The sequence below is a fragment of the Mastigoproctus giganteus genome, chromosome 13, assembly GCF_048544385.1.
Source record: "Mastigoproctus giganteus isolate SK-2022 chromosome 13, ASM4854438v1, whole genome shotgun sequence".
NCBI classification, from domain to species: Eukaryota; Metazoa; Arthropoda; class Arachnida; order Uropygi; family Thelyphonidae; genus Mastigoproctus; species Mastigoproctus giganteus.
Genome location: NC_143587.1, coordinates 62292131 through 62315152, shown reverse-complemented (window position 1 = coordinate 62315152; position 23022 = coordinate 62292131). Strand labels below are relative to the sequence as shown.

At 36.4% G+C, this 23022-nt stretch overlaps 1 protein-coding gene across 2 annotated transcripts in view; it reads left to right on the top strand.

Moving 5' to 3' along the window:
* LOC150076116 (peroxisomal membrane protein PEX14-like) overlaps nt 1-23022 on the top strand; it is a 71941-nt gene that overhangs the window by 35305 nt on the left and 13614 nt on the right. For both annotated transcript variants that reach the window (XR_016547818.1, XM_090387616.1), the window contains exons 6-8: nt 14889-15056; nt 19731-19825; nt 22309-22471. Coding sequence is in view for 1 of the 2 variants with exons in the window: in XM_090387616.1 (XP_090243742.1) it covers nt 14889-15056; nt 19731-19825; nt 22309-22471 (426 nt within the window). In the remaining variant the exon portion in view is untranslated. The remainder of the gene's footprint in view (nt 1-14888; nt 15057-19730; nt 19826-22308; nt 22472-23022) is intronic.

Below are 23022 nucleotides of genomic sequence, written 5' to 3'. Positions count from 1 at the left end.
GTGTTTTAAAAAATATATAATGAAGGACTGTGAAGGGCACAGGGAAAGAATGATCAGTCATGAGAGAGTAGTTTTCAAAATAAAAAATAAAAAAAAAAAATTTTTGGGATTATTGCTTGAAAATTAATGCACATAAAATGTTCTGGTTTTCCTTATTTTAATCATAGTATATCACTTTACTACTGTGGATAGTACAGTGTTGATTGGAAGAATACAGTATGTGAATAATGTAATTTTTTTATTCAATGTTCAAGATATCGATTGTTATTATATACAAATAGAAAAGATTTTGAAATAGTATAATTATTTGAAGTACAGTAAGTTATTTAAAACACTTATTGACAGAAAATATGATAAAAAATTTAATAAACTGACAGAAAATATATGACATAATAAACTTAAAACAATTTGATGAAAAAAAAAAGTGTTTGTGCTGAATCTTTGTCTAAATGAATTCTTTTATTATCTGATTCTTTATGCCTCATACTTCCTGTTGGAAGTACGACGCATAACGGCAGATTTTCAAAATCTGGCTTTATGGTTGAAAGGCACATTTTTAAAATCTTTGCCTCAGGATTTGACATGAATTGTTTTAAATGCTGAACATCCATTCTTCTATTCTGCTGACTTTAATGGAAGCTCAGCATACAAATCCTTTTAGCTTATCATGAGTGGTAGGAGCCAGAATAAGATGCACAGCGATAAAAAAAAAAACTCCTCTCATGGCTTAATACGTTTAGCAGCAAGAGATACTCTATCCAGTTCTTGAGCATATTGGAAGAGTAACTGATGTGATAATGACCTCTTTCTTTTTTTTTTTTTTTATGAAAACTCCAAACACGAGAGGTATTAGAACCTATAGTACTTAGTACTGTGCTTAGGTTGGAGGTTGAGAACATAAAAGATGATATTTGTTGACATTAGACTTGAACTTTTGTAGACTGTAATTTTCAGGAAATACGTATGAAGGAAAGTTGTTCCAGAAAAAAGGGCAGTTGAATGAATAAACGAGGAAGATGAAAAGTGGTTCTGTGAGTTTGTTTTTCCAATAAATGGAAAAACAAACATTAGATAAAGCACAAAATTTTAAAGTGGAGTGTGGAATAAAGGATTTCATTCCTACAAGAATAATTTCACTGACATGATCTGAGCAAACGTTGACATCAGAAGTTTTGAAACAGTAATCTGACCAAGGAAAAGAAGAAAAGAAATCTCGCAGGTCATCCCATTTTGCATTCTTGTAATGCCAATCAATGCGAGGTTGGGAATAGCCATGAGATAAAGGCTCCATTGGAGAAGAGACAATCACCAAGTTGTGATTTGAGGCGCCTAAAGGACCTCTCACTTCGACTGTGTACTTAGAAGGGTTGTTTTGTGAGAAAAAGATCAAGCGGGTTGGCTGTATGATTAGGATTGTCCGGTATTCTTGTAGGTAAATGAACAATCTGTGCAAGGTCATTAGTAATTGCAAAATCCTCAGCATCTCGACCAGCTGGGTCGGTGTGACTAGAAAACGAAAGCCAGCTGGAGTTGTGAACATTAAAATCACTGTTAGGAAAGTTGGACTGGAGAAAGTCAAGTTGCAAAGAGAGGAAGTCAAAGAGCTCCAAGTGATGAGTGGAGTTGAGAGGATGGTAGAGACAACAGAATAATTTGACACAATAAGGTAGAGAGATTTTAAGCCAGAGAAGATCGAAAAGAGGAGATTCCAAATTACCATGTCCCTGACAGGGAATATCGTAACAGACATATGCACAAGTACCACCTTTGAGGCAAAAGGAATCATACAGCAAATAATTTGGGCAACCGAGATGAGCAGTAGTTGAATCAACCAATAACTGAGATTCTTTCAGAAAAAGTACATGGGATTTGGCAGACTGCAAGTGGAAATGGACATCATTGAGATTAGAATCGAGACCATATATGTTTGTGATAGGAAGTGTTTGGGAGGTTTAGATCTTTTCGCAGATAAGCTTACTCTGTTAGTTTGACAATTCATGGTGTGTTCAATAGTAAGAAAAAGTGTGGGGGGGGGACATGCTGTATCAAATAATGAAATTTTTGGATATGGCGTACACATGGTAAGAATATACCCAGATCCTTGACATAACATAGCCTCGACAATGTCCCCCCGCATACACACTACTCAGACTCCCTACAGTCACTATCTGGCAGAGTAGAGGTAGCAGTATTATACACTAGCTGATCCGGAAACCTCCTAAAGAGTTACCAATAGGTTCAGTCCAGTGCACTAACTAGCGGCCAGCCTGTGAATACTGTTTTAGCATTAGCATTAGCAGAGACATAGGATGCAAGAAAGCAAGCTTATGCAGCATCAGCCAAAAAAAAAAAAAAAACAACTTCCCATTTCATTCCTCTATTTGTTCCAAATGCCTGTCCAGCTCAGCCTTAAATTTATTTAGGCTATTAACTTCCACAACAAAAGATTCCACTGCCTGTTCCACCAATCAACTGCCCACTGGCTAAAGGTAAATTTCCACACATCTATTCTACAACTATCTTTCCTCAATTTGAAACTCTGCCCCTCGTGTTCTTAGTCTGAGCAAGATGAAGAATCCCATCAGCATTAAGCTTGCTCAACCCATTCAAGGCCTTATACACCTCAATCAGATCACCTCACAGGTGTCTACTCTCTAGGCGCTGTGATTTGCAGAACGTAAGCCTTTCTTGGTAAGAGCACCCCTTTGTTCCCCTCACCAATCTAGTTGCCCTTCTTTGTACTTGTTCTAGCAACTCTACATCCTTCCTAAAATGAGGCCTCCAGACCTGTACGCAGTACTCTAGGTGTGGCCTGACCATTGCCTTGTATAACGGGATTATAACCTCCCTGTCCCTGAAGCAAAATTCCTATATATCATTGACAAGACTCCATGACCTGCCCTGGCAGCCCATCTGCACTGCTCAGCAAACTTCATATTTGACTGCACAATTACCCCCAGGTCTTTTTCACTTTCCACTTCCCTGAGTGTAATACCAACTGGGTGGTATGTTTCTCTTCAGTTATTGGTACCCATATGCAGTAGTTTGCATTTGTCAATGTTATACTCCAGTTGCCACTTCTCAGCCCATTTTCCCAACTTATCTAGATCCAGTTGGAGTAGCATACTGTCATTACTGTTGTTTTAGAGCTGTAACCTCGAAATGTAAGGAAGATTGGATCTCACCATGATGTTCATCATAACCATCATAACCACAAAAGTCATAGTCATACTGCATGATGGAAGAGGTGGGGAAGGGTTGACTGGTTCATGTTTCTTCTCTCCAGTCCTCTGGCAATTGTGAGCTAAAATGGTGCATCCAGTGTTTATAAATAATGGACTGTGATTATCCTTGTATTTGTAATGCAGGAGCTATGATCTTTTTTTTTTCTACAGAGTGTAGACTTCTATCATTATTGGGCAGATTGCTAACATTCCCAGAAGTTTGATTTCTTACTGTAATTATCATTTATATTTTACTGAGTGTCATGCCTTTATACCATGTGTTGGAGTCAGTAGTATAAAATTAAAATTGGACTTCAATCTGTCTTCCTCTATGCCCTTCATATCTTTTAATTTGAGTATAGTTGCTAAATCAACAGTTCCCAACTGAGAATCTATCTGAGAGGTATGGGGAGGGTATATATGAGTAATATACTGATAATATACTACATGAAGAAATGTACACTGAAATTGAGAGTCTTCTAGATGAGCAGAAAATCCACTACACTATTATTATGGGGGACTTCAATGCTAAGGTCGGAAAAAGACAAAACAGTGCAGAAAGGGGAACTATAGGAAATTTTGGAATTGGTGAATGAAATGAAAGAGGTGAAAGACTTGTGGAATTTGCAGAATCTCAAGGATTGTCAGTAATGAACACTTTTTTCAAGAAAAGGGTGAACAGAAAGTGGACATGGAAGAGTCCAAATGGATTAACAACTAATGCAATTGACTTCATCCTCACTAACAGAAGATATATTGTGAATGATGTTACCGTTCTGAATAAGGTAAATGTTGGAAGTGATCACAGAATGGTAAGATGTACACTTGATATAGATGTAGGAAAGGAAAGGAAAGGAAAGGAAAAAACTGACTCGAGTAAATAATACAAAGGTCTTTCAGATAACAGAAGAGGAGAAAAAGCAGTATGTACTGGAACTTAAGAACAAGTTTGAGCTTCTGCAGACTGCTCAGGACCAAGATATCAACAAGGAATATTACAACATTCTGAAAGTGATAAAGCCCAAGAAACCTATAGGGAAAAAGAAATCCAAAGAAGAAAAAATTAGTCAAGAAACACCTGTTATGATGAATCAAAGGTGACAAATGAAGAGCAAGATAAACACTGACAAGGAGAAAATTGAGTATACTTAGTTATGCAAAGCCATTAGAAAGAGACTGAGAGAGGACATAAGAAGATTTAACAAAAGAAAAGTAGAACAAGCATTAAGGGAAAACATAGGACTTAAATCAGCAGCCATGAGCAGTAATACAGAAAGACAAATGATACTGAAACTGAAGAATAGCAATGGCATACTTATAAATAGCAGAGAAGTCATAATTCAAATAGCAGAAGACTACTATAGAGAATTATACAAGGAGCGAGAAAATGATGCCAGCAGTGGGGAAGATGGATCGCAAATTAGCAACACATACAACATACCCGATATTCTTCCTGATGAGGTAGTACATGCATTGAAGAAAATGAAGAATCAGAAAGCCCTGGGGGATGATGAAGTTACTGCAGAGTTGTTAAAACTGGGAGGAAGAGATATAACACAAAAAACTGGCAAGGCTCTTCACAAAGTGCATTAGAAAAGGTGTGATGCCTAAGCAGTGGAATAATGCAATCATAGTTTTGCTGCATAAGAAAGGAGATAAATTGGGAATTATAGACTAATTAGCTTGTTACCCCACATCTACAAGTTGTTCACAAGGGTCATTACTAACAGATTAGAAAGAATACTTGATGAGAACCAACCAAAAGAGCAAGCTGGCTTTAGAACAGGATTCTCAACTATGGATCACCTTTATGTAATATCACAGCTAATGGAGAAAGCAAATGAATATAAAACACCATTATGCCTGGCATTTGTGGATTATGAAAAGGTATTTGACTCCATACAGCATAAGGCATTGTTTCAGGCACTGGAAAGACAAGGCATAGATACCCATATATTATGATTTTGAAGAAAATATATGAGAACGCTACCTCCTTTATTAGACTAGACAAAGACAGTAGCAAATTTAAAATCAAGAAAGGAGTTCGACAAGGAGACACAATATCTCCAAAGCTGTTTACTGTTGCCCTTGAGGAAGCTTTCAGAAGATTAGACTGGTCGCAGAAAGGAATCAATGTGAACGGAGAGTACCTAAACCATTTACGATTTGCAGATGACATTGTGGTCATATTGAGCCACGATCCCAAAGAATTAGAGGAAAATCTTAATCAGTTTTGCAGAGTTAGTAAGGATTTTGGACTAAAGATGAATATGGCTAAAACAAAAGTAATGGTGGACAAGTATGCCATAGAAAGGAACATAATGATTGAAGGAGCAGTAATCGAAAAGGTGGAGTCATATACTTATCTGGGACAAGTTATTAGCTGTAATAATGATAAATGGCTGGAAGTCAAGAGAAAAATAAATTTTGGATGGATAGCATTCAGGAAATATAGTCACATACTGAAGAGCAATATCCCAGTTTGTCTTAAACGTAAAATAATGAACCAATGTATACTCCCCACCATGACTTATGGAAGTGAAACTTGGGCACTCACCAAAAGAATGGAAGAGAAGCTGAGAACTACACAGCGAAGAATGGAACGAATTATATTGGGAATCACACTGTTAGATAAGAAGAGAAACACATGGATTAGGCAGCAAACTCAAGTAAAGGACATTCTTATCAAAACTAAAGAACTAAAATGGTTTTGGGCAGGACACATAGCTCGAAGACATGATGACAGATGGACTAAGAAAATAATAGAATAGTACCCAAGAGGAGCTAGAAGAAAACCTGGAAGACAACGGCGGAGAGGGATAGATGAAATTCATGAGATTTTGGGTAGTAAATGGATGGCCATTGCACAAAACAAAAGGAACTGGAAAGTTTCTGGAGAGGCCTTCATCCTGCAGTGGATTGAAAATGGCTGATGATGATGACGATGATGATGAATATACTACATAAATGAGAGCTTACATATGCTCATTTTTTCCTACATTCTATCAATATTTTGGAAATAAACAAGGAATTACCTTTTATTCAGGGCGTAGGATTTCTTCTTTCCCAAATCTCCTTATACGAATAAAATTATGAAATGATACTTAATTTTGTATTTAATTAATTAATTAAATACTTAATCTTTTAATTATTTTGTCTCATCGTATTTTAATAGTAATTTATTAATATTCCAGCGAGGAATTTTAATTGCATGGTTTTATTGTACTTTCATCTTATTTTAATAGCATTTTATTTGTATTGTAATTTTGTGTTTATGACAAAATGTCTTCCTTCACTAAAGGTTGCATGGGGGGTTTAATATTTCTGGGTTAGGGGTGGGGTTCTCCACTGTGATCCTGGCGTGTTGGACTGTCCGTGTGTCAGTAGTGAGGAATACATTATGAGTTTTAAATTAATTTAATTATGTAAATTTGTTTTAAGTATCATTTCGTATTTTATTCGTATAAGGAGATTTGGGAAAGAAGAAATCCTACGCACTGAATAAAAGGTAATTCCTTGTTTATTTCCAAAATACTAATAATATAGCAAGTACAGGTCAATGCTAAAAAAAAAGTTGGGGTTAAATTTGAAAGTGTCTGTAATCCTGCCCAGACATGATAGGAGGGTGTATATGATGAGAGCCTTGTCAATCACTTCGGCCCTGGAGAGATCGTGCAGTGCTCATGGGGGTAGAAGTTTTCTCAGTGTAGTCTGTGCTTGTTGACAGGAGAAATTGCTTCTGCAGGGTATGAACAGCAGCCTTGAAAGCAAGTTTCTGGGGATTTCAGGAACTGCCTGGAGTCATCATGAAACAAATAAATACATGGACTGTGTTAGGGTAACTAAGAGTAAATACAAGTGCATGTATGCTTGCATGTACATCAATGCTAGGAATATAGTAAATAAATTTGATGAATTTGAAGTGCAGGTCAAGACATGAAAGGCAGATATTCTTGGGATATCAGAGACATGTCACATAGATATAAGGAATGCAGAATTCGAATTTGGAGTACAGTGCGTACAGAAAAGATAGACAGGATAGGAAGGGTTATGCTTTTAGTTAAAAAACACATAAAATCTAAGGAAGTGCATCAAGTTGACAGAGATGGGCAGTGCATTGTTGAGTCAGTTTGGTGTGACATAAGCATTGGAAAAGAAAAAATGAGAGTAGGAGTTTATAGGCTTAATGCTCATATGAATACAATGAACAGAGAAATAGAATGGGCCAGTAAATCAGAATGTCTTCTAATGGGGGATTATAACTTCCCAAATATTGACTGGAACTTGTGGATTGGTCACTCGCAAATAGCAAGACTTTTGTGGATTTATTGCATGATTTTTTTATACAGCAGCACGTTAGAGAAGCAACAAGAGGGAGTAACACTCTTATCTGATTATCAGCAGTGATTATTCATGCATTAAGAATTTGCAAGTAAAGGAACCACTAGGCAACACTGATCACAGTGTACTGATGTGGGATTTACTTAAAGATATAACTACCATCAGGAGTAAAGTGAAGGGTTTTTGCTTTCGCAAAGGTGAATGCAGTGGTCTCAGAGATTTTTTGAGTTCTATACAGTGGGACCAACTGATGATGCTACCAACAGCAAATTCTAAATAGGAAGCATTCAAGGGAGTAATTTTGGAAGCTACTAGGCTTTTTGTTCAAACTAAGAAATACTGTTCTAGGTTTAGGCCCAAATGGATATCAGATGAACTAATGAGTTCATATGGCAGAGAAGAAAAATGCATGGGATGCACACAAATCGCAAGGCAACACAAAAGCCTGTGGTGGATACAAGCTAGTCTGTAATGAAGCCACAAAGGAGGTTAGGCAGGCAAAGGCAGATTATGAAAAATCTTTGCCAGAAGATGCAAAGAAAAAACAACAAAGACTTCTTTACTTATATAAACTCTAAAAGGAGGGGGATGAATCAGATTGGTCCACTTGATATCAATGGTTTGCCTGTAGATGAACATTCTCAGGTAGCTGCCAAACTAAATTGGTATTTTGCATCTACATTCATACCTGAGGAGTTATTCAAGGAGGAGAGGGGCAGATGTTTATTAAACTCTAACAGGGAGTTAAATGATTTTGTAATAAATGAGAGCAATGTGGAGGGAAAATTGTTGAAGTTAAACATAAGAAAGGCATCTCGGGTAGATGGGAGCTATCCAGCTATTTAAAGGAGGTGGCAAAGGAAGTAAGCAAACCCTTAGCTATAATTATGAGAGCATCCTTGGATTCAGTGGAGAATCCAAGACTGGAGATGTGCAAATGTATCTCCAATTCACAAAGGGGATCAAAGGGTGACACAAGTAATTACAGACCTGTTAGTTTGACTTCTGTTAAGAGGAAAATAATGGAGTTACTGGTTAAAGAAGCATTGCAGGATCATCTAGACAAGACAGCAGTAATAATTTAGACATGGCATGGGTTTGTTAAGGGGAAGTCTTGTCTGACCAATTTGATTGGATACTATGATATGGTCACAAAGGAACTGGATGCAAAAAATAATTTTGATATCATATACTTGGATTTCAGGAAAGCTTTTGATACTGTTGCACATGGAAGACTACTGTACAAATTGGAGTAGTATGGCATTAAGGGCAAGTTGCTGCGATGGATAAAAGGAAGGTTAAGTGTGAGGAGACAGAGTGGTAATCAATGGATATTACTCTATGTGGACTAATGTTATTAGTGGTGTCCCTCAGGGTTTGGTGTTGAGCCCATCGTTGTTTTGCATATTTATCAATGATATTGATGAAGGTATATTAGGCTTAATGTCAAACTTTGCAGATGATACAAAGGTTGGCAGGGTTGTTAATAACAGTAATGACCGTATGCTGCTGCAACAGGATCTGGTAAAATTGGGCAGATGGGCTGAGAAGTGGCAACTGAAGTTTAACATTGACAAATGCAAAGTACTGCATATGGATAGCAGTAACCCCAGAGAAATGTACCAACTGGGTGGGTTACACTCAGGGTAGTGGAGAATGAAAGAGACCTGGGGTTAATTGTGCAGTCAGATATGAAATTTTCTGAGTAGTGCAGACAGGCTGGCAGAGTAAGTCATGTCACAGTAATCAATGGTCTGGCACAGTAATCAATGGTCTTGGCAATGATATACAGGAATTTTGTGAGCAGTGATACGGAGATGATTATCCCCTTGTATAAGGCAATGATGAGACCACACCTTGAATACTGCTTACAAGTCTAGAAGCCTCCTTTTAGGAAAGATGTAGAGTTGCCAGAACGAGTACAGAGAAGGGGAACAGACTGGGAGGGGAACAAAGGGATGCTCTTACGAAGAAAGGCTTACATTCTGCAAATTGCAGCTTCTGGAGACTAAGCACCTGCTAGGCTATTATTATTTATTATTTGGTTTTTAGGAGCATTAGCAACTAAGGCCATATTGCTCCGGGGATATGCAGTGGTCATTCCCTGACCTTTCCGCATCCTCCGTATTTGGTGGCTCACGGGCTCGAACCCCGGTCTAATCAAGAAGCATGTGCTACGCACTGCTGCTCCTGCCCACCTGGCTACGGAGGCGCCATACCTGCTAGGCGATCTGATTGAAGTGTATAAGGGCTTGAATGAATTGAGCAGGCTCAGTGCTGATGGGATTCTTCCTCTTGCTCAGATTATAAACCTGGGGGTGCATAGATTCAAACTGAGGAAAGACAGTTGTAGGATAGATGTGCAGAAATTTGCATTTAGCCAGCGAGTAGTTGATTGCTGGAACAAACTTCCATCTGTTGTGGAAGTTGATAGCTTAAATAAATTTGAGGCAGAAGTAAACAAGCAATTGAAATGAATGAATTAGTGAAATGGAAATGGTTTTGTTTTTTGTTTTTTTTTTGTAGCTGATGCTGTATAAGCTTGCTTTCTTGCATCATATGCCTATACTAATGCTAATAATCTCAAAGTTCAAAATGTTGACCAGAACTTGTAGATTCTAGCAGTAGAGTCTTGACCAGGGTTTTTAAACTTTGAGATTTATTATTAATGAAAAAAGGAACAATTTTGCTTTAGCATTTCATATATCCAAGCTTTATGGTTTCTTTAGCATACCTTACAGATGTGTTTGATCTTCTAAATTTGCTGAACATTTCATTTCAAGGTAGAAAAACAAATGTGATGGCTGAAGAAATGGTCAGGTCCTTTCCAGAGAAGTTTATTTTTTTGTGATGAAGGGAGAATTTTGATAATTTTGCCATTTTTTCTTCTTTGATGAACTCACTTCAACAAACATTCATCCAGTAAACCCATATGTTATTACACATCTGGAAAACCTGAAAGTTGTCATTGATGTAATTATACCAATTGGCTTAGGTTATATTTTGATAAGAATTCATTTACTGTTTCTCTTTAAAAAATGAGCGGCAACAACCAGATAAAAGGTGAACTTGATTTGCACAACAATCAATAACTTTGTGTTTATTTTTAATCAATGAAACTAGATCTATTCTGGTGCAAACTTAGTGAGTCATATCCCATTCTGACTAAAGGAGCTTAACAAGTCTGTGTTCTTTTTTTTTCACAACTTACTTCTGTGAAATTGGGATTTATGGTATTTTTTTTTTTTAATAAAAACCAAAATAAGGAATAAACTGAAAGCCAGACATGACATGTAAGTTGCTTTCATAAAAGCGTTGTCTAGAATTGAAATATTGGTTGCTAGTAAGCAGCAACAATGTTCATACTGATAAATTTTGCTGTGTTTTGTCATTTAGCAGTAAGTATTGTGTATTTTTCCTGGACATGTACTAAAGAAAGTTTGTGTCTAATGAAAAATCTTGTTTTGATAATACACAGTTGTTTTGAACTTGAACACAACTTAAACCTTGCACTGAAACCAAGAACTACATTAACTGAAGAAAGTTGGGAACTGCTTTGCGAAACAGCTCTAAAATATTAATGCTTATAAAAGTATAGCAAAATTTTCAGGACAACATTTTGTAATCCAGTGATTTCATTTAGATTGTTTTTATCTACAGTCATATTAATACCATCTTTCTGCAGCAGGATTTAGTTATTATTAAATAGGACCAGGGTATGTCTGCCAGGGGCAAAAGTTGATGACGTTGTAGAGCGGATATCATCTTTTAAGGGCACAAAAGGTGATATAGTTGTACACGTTGGCACTAATGACATTAAGAGTAGGAGACCGGCGGAATTACTTGACAAGTACAGGTCACTGATGAAAAAAAGCCGTGAATTAGGGTTGAAATTGAAAGTGTCTGCAATTCTGCCCAGACACGATAGGAGGGAGTATATGATGAGAGCCCTGTCAATCAATTCGGCCCTGGAAAGATTGTGCAGGGCTCAAGGGGTAGAATTTTTTTCAGCCTGGTCTGTACTTGTTAACAGGAGAGACTGCTTCTACAGGGATGGGATACACTTAAATAGAAAGGGTGCAAGAATGTTTGCTGATGCTATCGAGGCAATGTTAGGTGGGTCGGAAAACTGCTAGATTGGGGGGATACAAGGACTAATAGATTAACAGTAGCCACTGGCAGAGGTGAAAGTGATTCTTGCACTGCTTCTATTGGAATGAGCCGCAGCCTGGAAAATAAGATGCAGGATATTTCAGAGACTGCTGGGAATCATTGGGGTACAAGTAAACACATGGGTTGTGTTAGGGTAGCTAAGAAAAAGAACAGGTGCATGTATACTTGTGTGTACACCAATGCTAGGAGTTTAGTAAATAAATTTGATGAATTTGAGGTATTGCTCAAAACATCAAAGGCAGATATTGTGGGGATTTCAGAGACGTGGTGTCACACAGATATAAGAAATGCAGAACTGGAATTTGGGGAGTACAATGTCTACAGAAAGGATAGACAGGATAGGAAGGGAGGAGGGGTTATGCTATTAGTTAAAAAACACATAAAATCCAAGGAAGTGAAGCCAGTCGACATCGCTGGACAGTGCAGTGTCGAGTCAGTTTGGTGTGACATAAGCATTGGGAGATCAAAATTGAGAGTAGGAGTGTGCTATAGGCCTAATGACTCTGATGAGTATAATAAGAAACTGTTCGGAGAAATAGAGTGGGCCAGTAAATCAGAGAGTCTTATAATGGGGGATTTTAATTTCCCAGATATTGACTGGAATTTGGGGGCTGGTCACTCACACAGTAGCAAGGCTTTTGTGGATTTATTGGATGATTGTTTTCTACATCAGCATGTTCGGGAGTCAACTAGAGGGAGTAATACTCTTGATTTGATTATCAGTAGTGATTCTTCATGCATTAAGAATCTGCAGATAAATGAACCACTTGGTGGCAGTGATCACAGTGTGCTGAAGTGGGAGTTACTCAAAGAGGTAACTACCATTAGGGGTAAAGGGAAGGGGTATTGCTTTCGTAAAGGCGACTACAATGGACTGAGACAGTATTTAAATTCTATACAGTGGGATCAACTGATGATATTGCCAACAGCAAATTCAAAATGGGAAGCATTCAAAGAACTTATCGTGGAAGCTACTAGGCTTTACATACCAACTAAGAAATATTGTTCAAGGTTTAGGCCTAAATGGTTGTCAGATGAACTAATGAGGCATATGGCAGAGAAGAAAAATGCATGGGATACATACAAATTAACACGTGACACGGACGCCTATGATAGATACAAGTTGATCTGTAACCAAGTTACAAAGGAGGTTAGGCAGGCGAAGGCAGATTACGAGAGATCCTTGGCAAGGGATGCGAAGAAAAACAGCAAAGAGTTCTTTACTTATGTAAACTCTAGAAGGAAGGGGATGAATCAGATTGGTCCACTTGAGATCGATGGGTCAACTGTTGATGATCCTGCTCGGGTAGCTAACAAACTAAATGAATATTTTGCATCGACATTCACACATGAGGAGTTATTCAGCGAGGGGAATGCCAGAGGTGTATTCAACTCTAGCAGTAAGCTAGAGAATCTTGTAATAACTGAGAGCAAAGTGGAGGAGAAATTGTTGAAGATAAACACAAGAAAGGCACCTGGGGTGGATGGGATCTATCCAGTTATATTAAAGGAGGCAGCAAAGGAGGTAAGCAAACCCTTAGCCATAATTATGAGAGCTTCCTTGGACTCAGGGGAGGTACCCATTGACTGGAGATGTGCAAATGTGACCCCAATTCACAAAGGGGGATCAAAGGCTGACACAAGTAATTATAGACCTGTGAGTTTAACTTCTGTTCCCGGAAAATTAATGGAGGCACTGGTGAAAGAAGCACTGCAGGATCATCTAGACAAGACTTCAGTTATAGCTAGGACACAGCATGGTTTTGTTAAGGGGAAGTCTTGCCTGACCAATTTGATTGGATACTATGATGCAGTCACAAAAGAACTGGATGCAGGGAATAACTTTGATATTATATACTTGGATCTTAGAAAGGCTTTTGATACTGTTGCACATGGAAGACTGCTGCACAAATTGGAGCAGTGTGGCATTGGAGGCAAGTTGCTGCTATGGATAAAGGGGTGGTTGAGGGGGAGAAGACAGAGAGTGGTAATCAATGGACACTGCTCATCGTGGACTAATGTTATTAGTGGAGTCCCTCAGGGTTCAGTATTGGGGCCTTTATTGTTTTCTGTATTTATAAATGATATTGATGATGGTATATCAGGCTTAATGTCCAAGTTTGCAGACGATACGAAGGTTGGCAGGGTTGTCAAGGACACTACTGACACTATGCTGCTGCAACAGGATTTGGAAAGGTTGAGCAGATGGGCTTCGAGGTGGCAAATGAAGTTTAACATTGACAAATGTAAAGTACTACATATGGGAAACAGCAACCCCAGAGCAACGTATCAACTCTGTGGTACTACACTGACAGTGGTAGAGAATGAAAGGGACCTGGGGGTGGTGGTGCAGGCAGATATGAAGTTCTCTGAGCAGTGCAGACGAGCTGCAAGAGTAGCTCATGGTGTATTGTCAATGATATATAGGAATTTTTCTAGCAGGGATAAGGAGGTGATTATTCCCTTGTATAAGGCAATGGTCAGGCCACACCTAGAGTACTGTATACAGGCCTGGAGGCCTCATTTCAGGAAGGATGTAGAGCTGCTGGAACGAGTACAGAGAAGGGCAACTAGATTGGTGAATGGGACAAAGGGGTTCTCTTACGAAGAAAGGCTTAAGTTTTGCAAATTACAGTGTCTGGAAACTAGGCACCAGCGGGGTGATCTGATAGAGGTGTACAAAGCCTTGAATGGTTTGAGCATGCTCAATGCTGATGGGATTCTTCCTCTAGCTCAGAAAAATCACCTGAGAGGGCATAAATTCAAATTGAGGAAAGACAGATGTAGGATAGATGTGCGGAAATTTGCCTTTAGCCAGCGGGTGGTTGGTGGGTGGAACAGACTTCCATCCCTTGTCGTGGAAGTTGATAGCCTAAATAAGTTTAAGGCTCAGCTGGACAGGTATTTCGAACGAACAGAGGGGTGAAGTGGAAGTGGTTATTTTTATTTATTTATGTTACTTTTTTTTTTTTTTTTTTTTTTTTTTTTTTTGGCTGATGCTGCATAAGCTTGCTTTCTTGCATCAAATGCCTCTACTAATGCTAATGCTAATGCTAAATGTTCTTAATCTTTTTAAACTCTGAATAGTTGTTAAATTTTTTTTATTAATTTGCTTAGCTGACAATCTTATAATCTCACTTTATATTGTAGTTGTACCTGAGGCCATGGCTCTATGGAAAGTCCGAAGAGCATGACAAATTGTTGTGCATAGAAAAACATTTATTAGAATTAAGTGATAAACTCTCTGAATTGAATGGTTCTCTTAAAATAGTTGAATCATCTTTAAACCATCAGCAGCATCAGTTAAGCAAAATAAAGGTATGGAGAATATTATTTAATAATTATTGAATATTTTTTTAATCGTGTAACTGAAGAAGTATCTGTCAGACAAAATCTTTTTTTCTGTAACATCACGGGAATGTACTTCTTTCTTTTAAAGTTAAAACTTTACATTGCAATTGTTGGTTACATTTTAAAGTTAAAACTTTACGTTGCAATTGTTGGTCTGAAATTCCTTTCAAAACTCAATCATGAATTTTGAAAGGGATTTCAGATGGCACTGGCCAACTCTGCTTAGCATTAGTATGCCATACAATTTATTTATTGAAAAATACTTAAAACAGTTATGTCTTTCTGAAGAGAACTGCAATATTGAATGTTGATGTTATTATTTTAATTAAGCTTTAAGCTTTGTTACCTTTTAGTATCAAATGGAGATAACCTTTGTTTGTGTTCACTATTTAAAATGAAACTAATTGTTTTAAATAGTGAACACAAACAAAGGTTATCTCCATTTCTGATCTCCATTTGATACCAAAAAGTAATAAAATCTTAATAAAAATTATATTTTTGTAAGAATATAAAATTATATTTTTATTTTGAAAGAAGATTTGAGTGTAATAGTATTAAAAATTTGTATTTGCTATCACTTTTTAGATAAAGAAAATCTTATAATATAAGATTTCAAATTATTTATTTCACCCGCTCTAATTTCTCTTGCTAAAGACCTAAAATCTAGAAAACATCTGTACCCAAGCTTTCTGGATAAGGATAAGGGGTCTGGTATTACAGTTATATTTAAAAAGTTAAATACATAAAAATGGTGAAGAAATTTTTCATTTATCAATATACAATTGTAATAATTTTTTGGGCCCACCCTGTAATATTTTCTTGGGCTGGTCTTAAGGTAGTGGAAAGCATCATGTGAGCCACTAATTGAATAGTGCTGCTCCATTTCTTCTCTTCTAATGTGAGTTTCTGAATTGCTAGGTAACTCTCATGATAATGTGTTTGTAGGTGCATGGAACTTCTGTTGACACAGCATTTTTCATATAGCTTGTGTGTGCAGATAACTGCTCTACATTCCTTTGACCTCTTTTGAATTCTTTAGCAATATTGAGCTAAAGTTTTTCCAGACAACATGACACATTTTAGAGATCTCATTAAAATATACTGTATCCCTAGTCAATATACATCTTTCTCATGGCACTGTTCTAACTGTACCATCAAGCAAGTAGATGGAAGTTGCCATCAACTTGCTTGTTGTTCTGTACAGTCATGTTAAGACAACTTTGTGATGTTCTGGACAGTTGTGGTTTCTCAACATTCTGTTTAGAATGTCAAGAAGCTTTAAAATCCATATCTTGCCCAATGGCATTCACATTCTGATTCATCAAACCCTTTAACCACAGTTTTAATCAGTAAATGACAAAATCTGCTTATTTGTTAGCATCTCAGTACCTTTGGTAACATGGTATATATGTTTGTCTTACTGGATATTTTCTTTTTAATAAATATGATTAATATTATTATTGCTCTTATATTATTTCTCCCCGATTGGGGGTTCCACCCTGTGACAGGTACTGCTACCAAGTACACAGGTGTTCTCTGGTCTCCCAGAGAACACCTACTATTACCTACTTATTATTATTATTATTATTAGTTTATTTATCCACAAAAATGTGGACCCCTTCAGAATGGCTATGTGCCAGGAGGGTTGCATGGTACATCGAAATGTTTTCAGACTTATATTAAATGTAACTAAACATAAATGTAGCCGCTCTCAAGTATTCTTCTTGAATGATGCACTTTTGCTGCTGTTGGTACAAATTGCTGGTAGGATTTTGTACCAACACAGAGAGAGCATCTGAGTTGGATTATTAACCTCTTGTTTTCTGTGGAAGTGACAGCTTTATAAATCTTTCATTTTCAGAAAAATTAAAATCCACATAGTGAGATTGTCAAATGAGTCATGGGGGAAGGATGATGTGGCAACACAATATTCACTATTATTGTGCAAGAAGTGAACAGTGTGCAATAACTTCCAGTCTTTCACTGCTCACTGTTCCGGGCACTTTTGTTGAATTGCCTCTCGTAGCCAGTTTGACACCTGCGTCTTTTCATATTCACAGTAGCACTTTGAGAAATAAATTCATGGTGCATAAAAGTTTTTTGATTGTGATGAATAAGGTGATTTCTAATTCAGTGAAATCATGCTTTGTTTGTGGACCATAGAGAAAACAGTCTTATGCCATGAAGTGATGGATTTTAGAAACTGCAGATTATTATCAGGCACTATTAAGATTGCCATAAATTGTTATCCACTCATTGCACTAATTAGCAATAAGTATCTTCATGCTGAGCAAGCAAACACGTTCCGTTAATTAAAATTTCATGATAGCTTCTGTGCGAAATGTTTAAAGCTTTTTATAAGTTCATCAACAGTCATACAGCAGCAGATCTGACACAAGAGTTGTCCAGAAGTTTCAGTTTTTTCAGGTGTACAAGCAGTTAAAGCTCTTCCAACATGATCTTTGTTAAACTTCTCTTTCTTCTAAATTGGTGATGTCATTCTAAAACAGCAGTACAAGATGGAGAATCCTCTCCATAAACCTGATGCATCAGTTCTAGTGCTTTAGAAGTAGGTTTCCTTAAGGTTTGACAATATTTAATATTGGTGGTGTTCCAAATTTGACATTTTTGCACTCAGAAATCATGATAAAGTAAATGCACTTCAAACACAAATATGACGACAAAACATGTACTGAATGATTAATAAATTTCTATATACATATAGGTGTAGGTTTAAACTTGGTTTGACAACAGAAAATCATGCTGTATTTATTGACTACAGAATTATGCAGATAGTTCAGGAACTTTTTGGCTGTACTACATATGATCATCGATATTTTTAACTTAAAGGTAGGTAATTGTCTCTTTACAACATAAAACAACCACACATCCTAAAGTTTATCTTAACTATGTGTCATTTAAATAGTCTGAACAGATCTCATAGGCAAAATGAATTTCATACAAAAATGAATTTATCATTTTACAAATTCATTACTGATAGACAAAGTCTGAACAGCCCTACCAACTGGATCAATACATTTGGAAAATGGAAGTTAGCTTTGGTTGTGATCATTGCAATTACAAGGAAAATGACATCACTGTTGGATGAGTGATACTGGAGAAGGTCAAGATTCAAGAAAAATAGTCCGGTTCCACTACACAAATGTTTTGAGGGCACATGAATTGTTTCATTATATAGAAATTTTGTTAATATAAATAATGCATAAAATTATCTTAAAAGAAAGGTTATTTATTCAAATAGTTCTGTTGCACTATTCCAACATACAGAAATGGTAATTTCTGCTTTATTTTACTAAATATTGATTTTAAAAATCAATAATAAATAAAATGATGAAAGACATATTACAAAAATAAAACTTGGGCAATAATTATCGTTTTAGAAGCCTATGAGGTCTATTCAGGATTATCCAGACTACTATGATATAGTGACAGTAAGCATACAAATGCACTTAGTTCAGTGACTTTCCCATTGTTGGAAGTGCTTCTGGAAAGCAAATTTTGAAATCTGAAAGCTGAGCCATTGTATTAGTCTCTGTTTTTTGCATCATCAAATTGGCATCTTTTTTTTTTTTTTTTTTTTTTTGTAGTCTAGAAAACAAAAGTCATATGAAGCCATACCTAGTGAAAATGGTGGTTGCTGTACTTGAGCAGTTTCCTATTTTACCACAAACCTGTATGAGTAGTAACAAACACAATGTACATTTTTGTGCTGAATTAACTGGTTTTTGGTACTCCATTTTTAGGTCTCTTTCTTTGAACTGCATCACCATGGCATCTCGGCACTTCAGTGAACTCTATTAATTATTTGCTCCTCTGTTGTGGTGGACAACACCCTCACAGTCAAAAAAACGTGTCCTTCATGTTGATTTACACTTGTTCCTGTTTTTTGAGTCAGGGAGGAGAAGATTAAGAAATAAAGGAATTTATCAAAATTTGAATCTTCAGAAATGAATTTTAAGAAAAATAAATGGAACTAACAAATGGAAGAAGTGGTTGTTTGTTGTTGTTTGGTTTTTTTTTTTTAGGAGCGTTAGCAACTAAGGCCATATTGCTCCGGGATATGTGGTGGCCATATGTGGAGGATGCGGAAAGGTCAGTCCCTGACCTTTCCGCATCCTCCGTATTTGGTGGTGACGGAAGAAGTGGTAAGATTATATTACAAATGAGGAAGTAAGAAAAAGCATGGTAACAAATATATATGGCCAAACCACCTTAAGTGCAGCAAGCTTAAGGTGTAATGGGCATGTAGAAAGAATAGGAGAAAGACAATAAATGAAACAGACATTGAAGCAAAAATGCATGGTAATAGGCCCATATGCAGACTAAGAGAAAGGTGGATCAACAGTGTCAAGCAAGCATGAAAACAAAAAGGACTTACTCTGGCTAACATTAAAGATCTAAGAGGAAATGTGATATAAAAGTTTTAGGGTAATATTGATGCTGATTTATTATTTTATATTTTACAGACTCAAATTTTACTTTGTTCGTTTTATGATTTGAGAACTATTTCTTTTGAAGTTAAAAGTGCTATAAATTTATATGATATAGGTAGATGTTTAACTTTTAATTTATATTTACTGAAGGCATAGTAATTCAATATGTTCACTACTGTATTTCTAGTTTGGGCCTACAAATGAGAAAAGTCTTCCAGGTTCCGTTACTCTGATGGATCTGAAAAATGAAATATCTTCAGTGAAATCATTGATGCTGAGCAGGTATGTATGTGTGAGAGTTTCATTGTTGCTGCTTTTGTAAATAGTCATGCATAGGAACTAGAGCAATGTTTTTGTTTAGTGTTAGCCATATAGTGCAAGAAAGCCATGGGCTTTTGCTGCACCAGCCAAAAAATATAAAAAAGTAAATATAATAAAATAGTAAAAATTATGTGCTTTCCTCCTCATGTAAATAACTCTTCAAATTAACTTCTTCACATTGTCAGCCTCAACTACCTGCAGAGGCAACATGTCACAGGTTCCAGTAATCAAAAGCTTGCTGGCTAAAAGAAAACTTTCTACAATTTAGTCTAAACCTCTTCCTCTGTAATTTGAATTTATGGCCTCTAGTTCTGGAATTCTGTATAACAGTAAAAATTTTTGCCTTCATTCATTATACTAACCTCTCAGAGGTTAGTACAATGTGACTCTCCCTCAGTGGCCAGTTGTGTATGTTGTCTATAGAAGCATGTGTTTGCAGGCTGATTTGCATGTTGTCTTAGGTTGGAAAAAAAAAACCTAAAATAACTAGCAGGGAACCCTACTCCCTCTGCCTGAGATCAGCTAACTACAGTCTCAGTAGAAAAAGACATTTGAAATTCCTAAGTCATTGATGAGAATCGAACCCAGACCCTTCCAAACACGTAGCAGGCAGCAGTGTATCATGCTGATTAAGCTGCCATGTGGAAGACATTTGTTCAACAATTTCCACAAAACTGTTATACTTTATGAGAATTTTGGGAGGATTTTTTTTGTTATAAAACAACTTATGAAAACAATGAAACTTGTTTTTTTTATTGATTAGGAAATGTATCTTCCAAAAAGGTTGGACAAAGTTTGGGAGTAAGTTCTATTCACCAGAATTCTGAAAGAAGTTCCATATGAACATAGGTCCTGAAATGTTTCTCTGCTCAGTTACATCCATGTTGCTACTCCCAGTTGAGATATCAGCTATTCAACTGATTTTTATTGCATCTCATTATAGATTCTTATGGATTTGATTCATTATTCAAAAGCTGCATTGATAAACATACATTTAGTATATGGCTATGCAAATATTAATAGGTATGTCTACCAGAAAGCATTTCCAGAATGGTGATCTCTCAACAGGAAGATGTTTATGACTATTGATTACTGTCATAGAGAAAATGGATCATTTAAATCTCTGAATCAGATTGAAGGGAATTCTTGAATTGGCACAAGGTTAGGATGTCATCTGCTGCATTTCAAACTCATTTACAATCTAAAGGGTTATTTGATGCTTCAGATTTTTGTTGAAAATTCAATTAGCTGTGAGCCACCAATGAATGAGTTTTATCATGTGAACACGAGCAGAATACTGATGAATTACTTGTGCTGACCATCAGAAATCATTTCATTCAGAGGCTTCCATAATTCTATAATACCTTGCAGATAAATTTTATGCTTAGTGTTTATGACAAAAAATGTAGTTTTCCATACCACATCATGATTGAAACAAAAACAAAATAGTGGCCTCTTTCCACATTTTGGTTGATTTGTGCAGCTTCCCAAGAGCTGTAAGTATACTTAATCTTTTTGTTTATTAAATTGTTTCTTCATTAGTGAAGATTTTTTCACATAAAAACAAGGATATTGCAATGCCTCTTACCTTCTAGTAATGTAGTTTGCTTTGCCAGGACTTCGGAGTTCCCCCTTAGAGAGGTGGTCAGTGATTTAATCAACTGACACATTTCCTCCTAGTCAAAATACTATTTGTCCCTGTTTGTCATCTTCATCTTTTGTAATAGATTTTGTAAAATGTAAAATTCTGCAACTCTTTGCAAGATGACTGACTGACTTGTATTCCTTGGATAGCCCTGTGTAAGTAAATAGCTTGATAAATAAACTGGAAACTAATTCCCAATAGTTGCAGCATTTTAAATATAACTCCAAATGTCATGCCAGTTTTACTCAGGACAAAGAGAATTACATCACACCAATAGTGATGTAATTCTCTTTGTTGCTCAACTTGTAAGAAGCTCAGCTGGTTATCTGAAATCAGAAATCATTTCATTCAGAGGCTTTGTGACACACATTGAGCTGTTTCACAACATGGCTAAATTAGCTTGTCTCAGGTAAGGGTAGCATAACCCCCCCCCCCAGAAACTCCTGTTTTTCATCCAGCAAACAGGCAAATTGACCACAGAATACAAACAATTTACAGACACAATATAAAGATGCCTCATAGCCTTAATCACTTTGGTACTTAGCACACATTACATTACACCTATTCAGGAGATGCTGTGCAGTTCTGATTAATTGTGGTTTCAGATATTAAACATAGAAAAAGCTGTATGACCTAGGAAATTAAGGACCTATGATAATTAGAATCCTGCTGGCTGTCAAATACATAGAAGGATTATCCTCAACTTACTTATCTTTTACAAATCTTCTTAGCTTATTTCACATATTAAATGTTTATGTAAATTGCTGATTTGTTTATTATTTTAGTGTTTTTTTTTCAGACGGCAGTTTCCCGCAACTCCTAGCTTTAATGTTAGTATTCCTTCATGGCAAATGGCTAATCCTTCTCAAGATGAACAAACTTTATCAATAGGTAAAACTACTGTGGATGATGATGATGATAATCTTGAATCTTCTGCAGATCATGAACAAGATAAATGTTTGGTAAGAATTAGTCTTAATATATATCTTTTCTACCTTATGATATGAAGATACTAGGGAAAAGCCTTTTTTTACAGACACATTTTTGTTAGAAATATTCTTGTAGATCAAAATGTCTGCCGTTCTCTCTATAAAGGTTTACTGCAATTTTAAACATTAATATAGTAAAAGCCCTCTTATCCGATGTGATTTGCACTGGTAGTTGGTCAGTTAGTCGAAAAAGTCAAAGTGAGAAATTGTAAAAAAAAAAAAAAATATATATATATAATATATATATGTATACAGGGTGTCTCGAAAATACACGGCATAACTTCAGGAATGAGTTCCTCATATGTAGACAATAAAAATATTTTATATCAACATAGTTACGGAAATGCTTGGTTTCCAAGTTTTGAAGGTCTGTCTATGACACTTAACTGTTTGCATCACCTTATAGTAATTGTTCAAAATGTCCACCTGCTGCCTGAATACTGGCCTCACATCGACATCTCATAGACTCGCGAAGACGATGCCAAATTCCTGGCATGTTTCGTATTGTCTCACAACCTGCCACA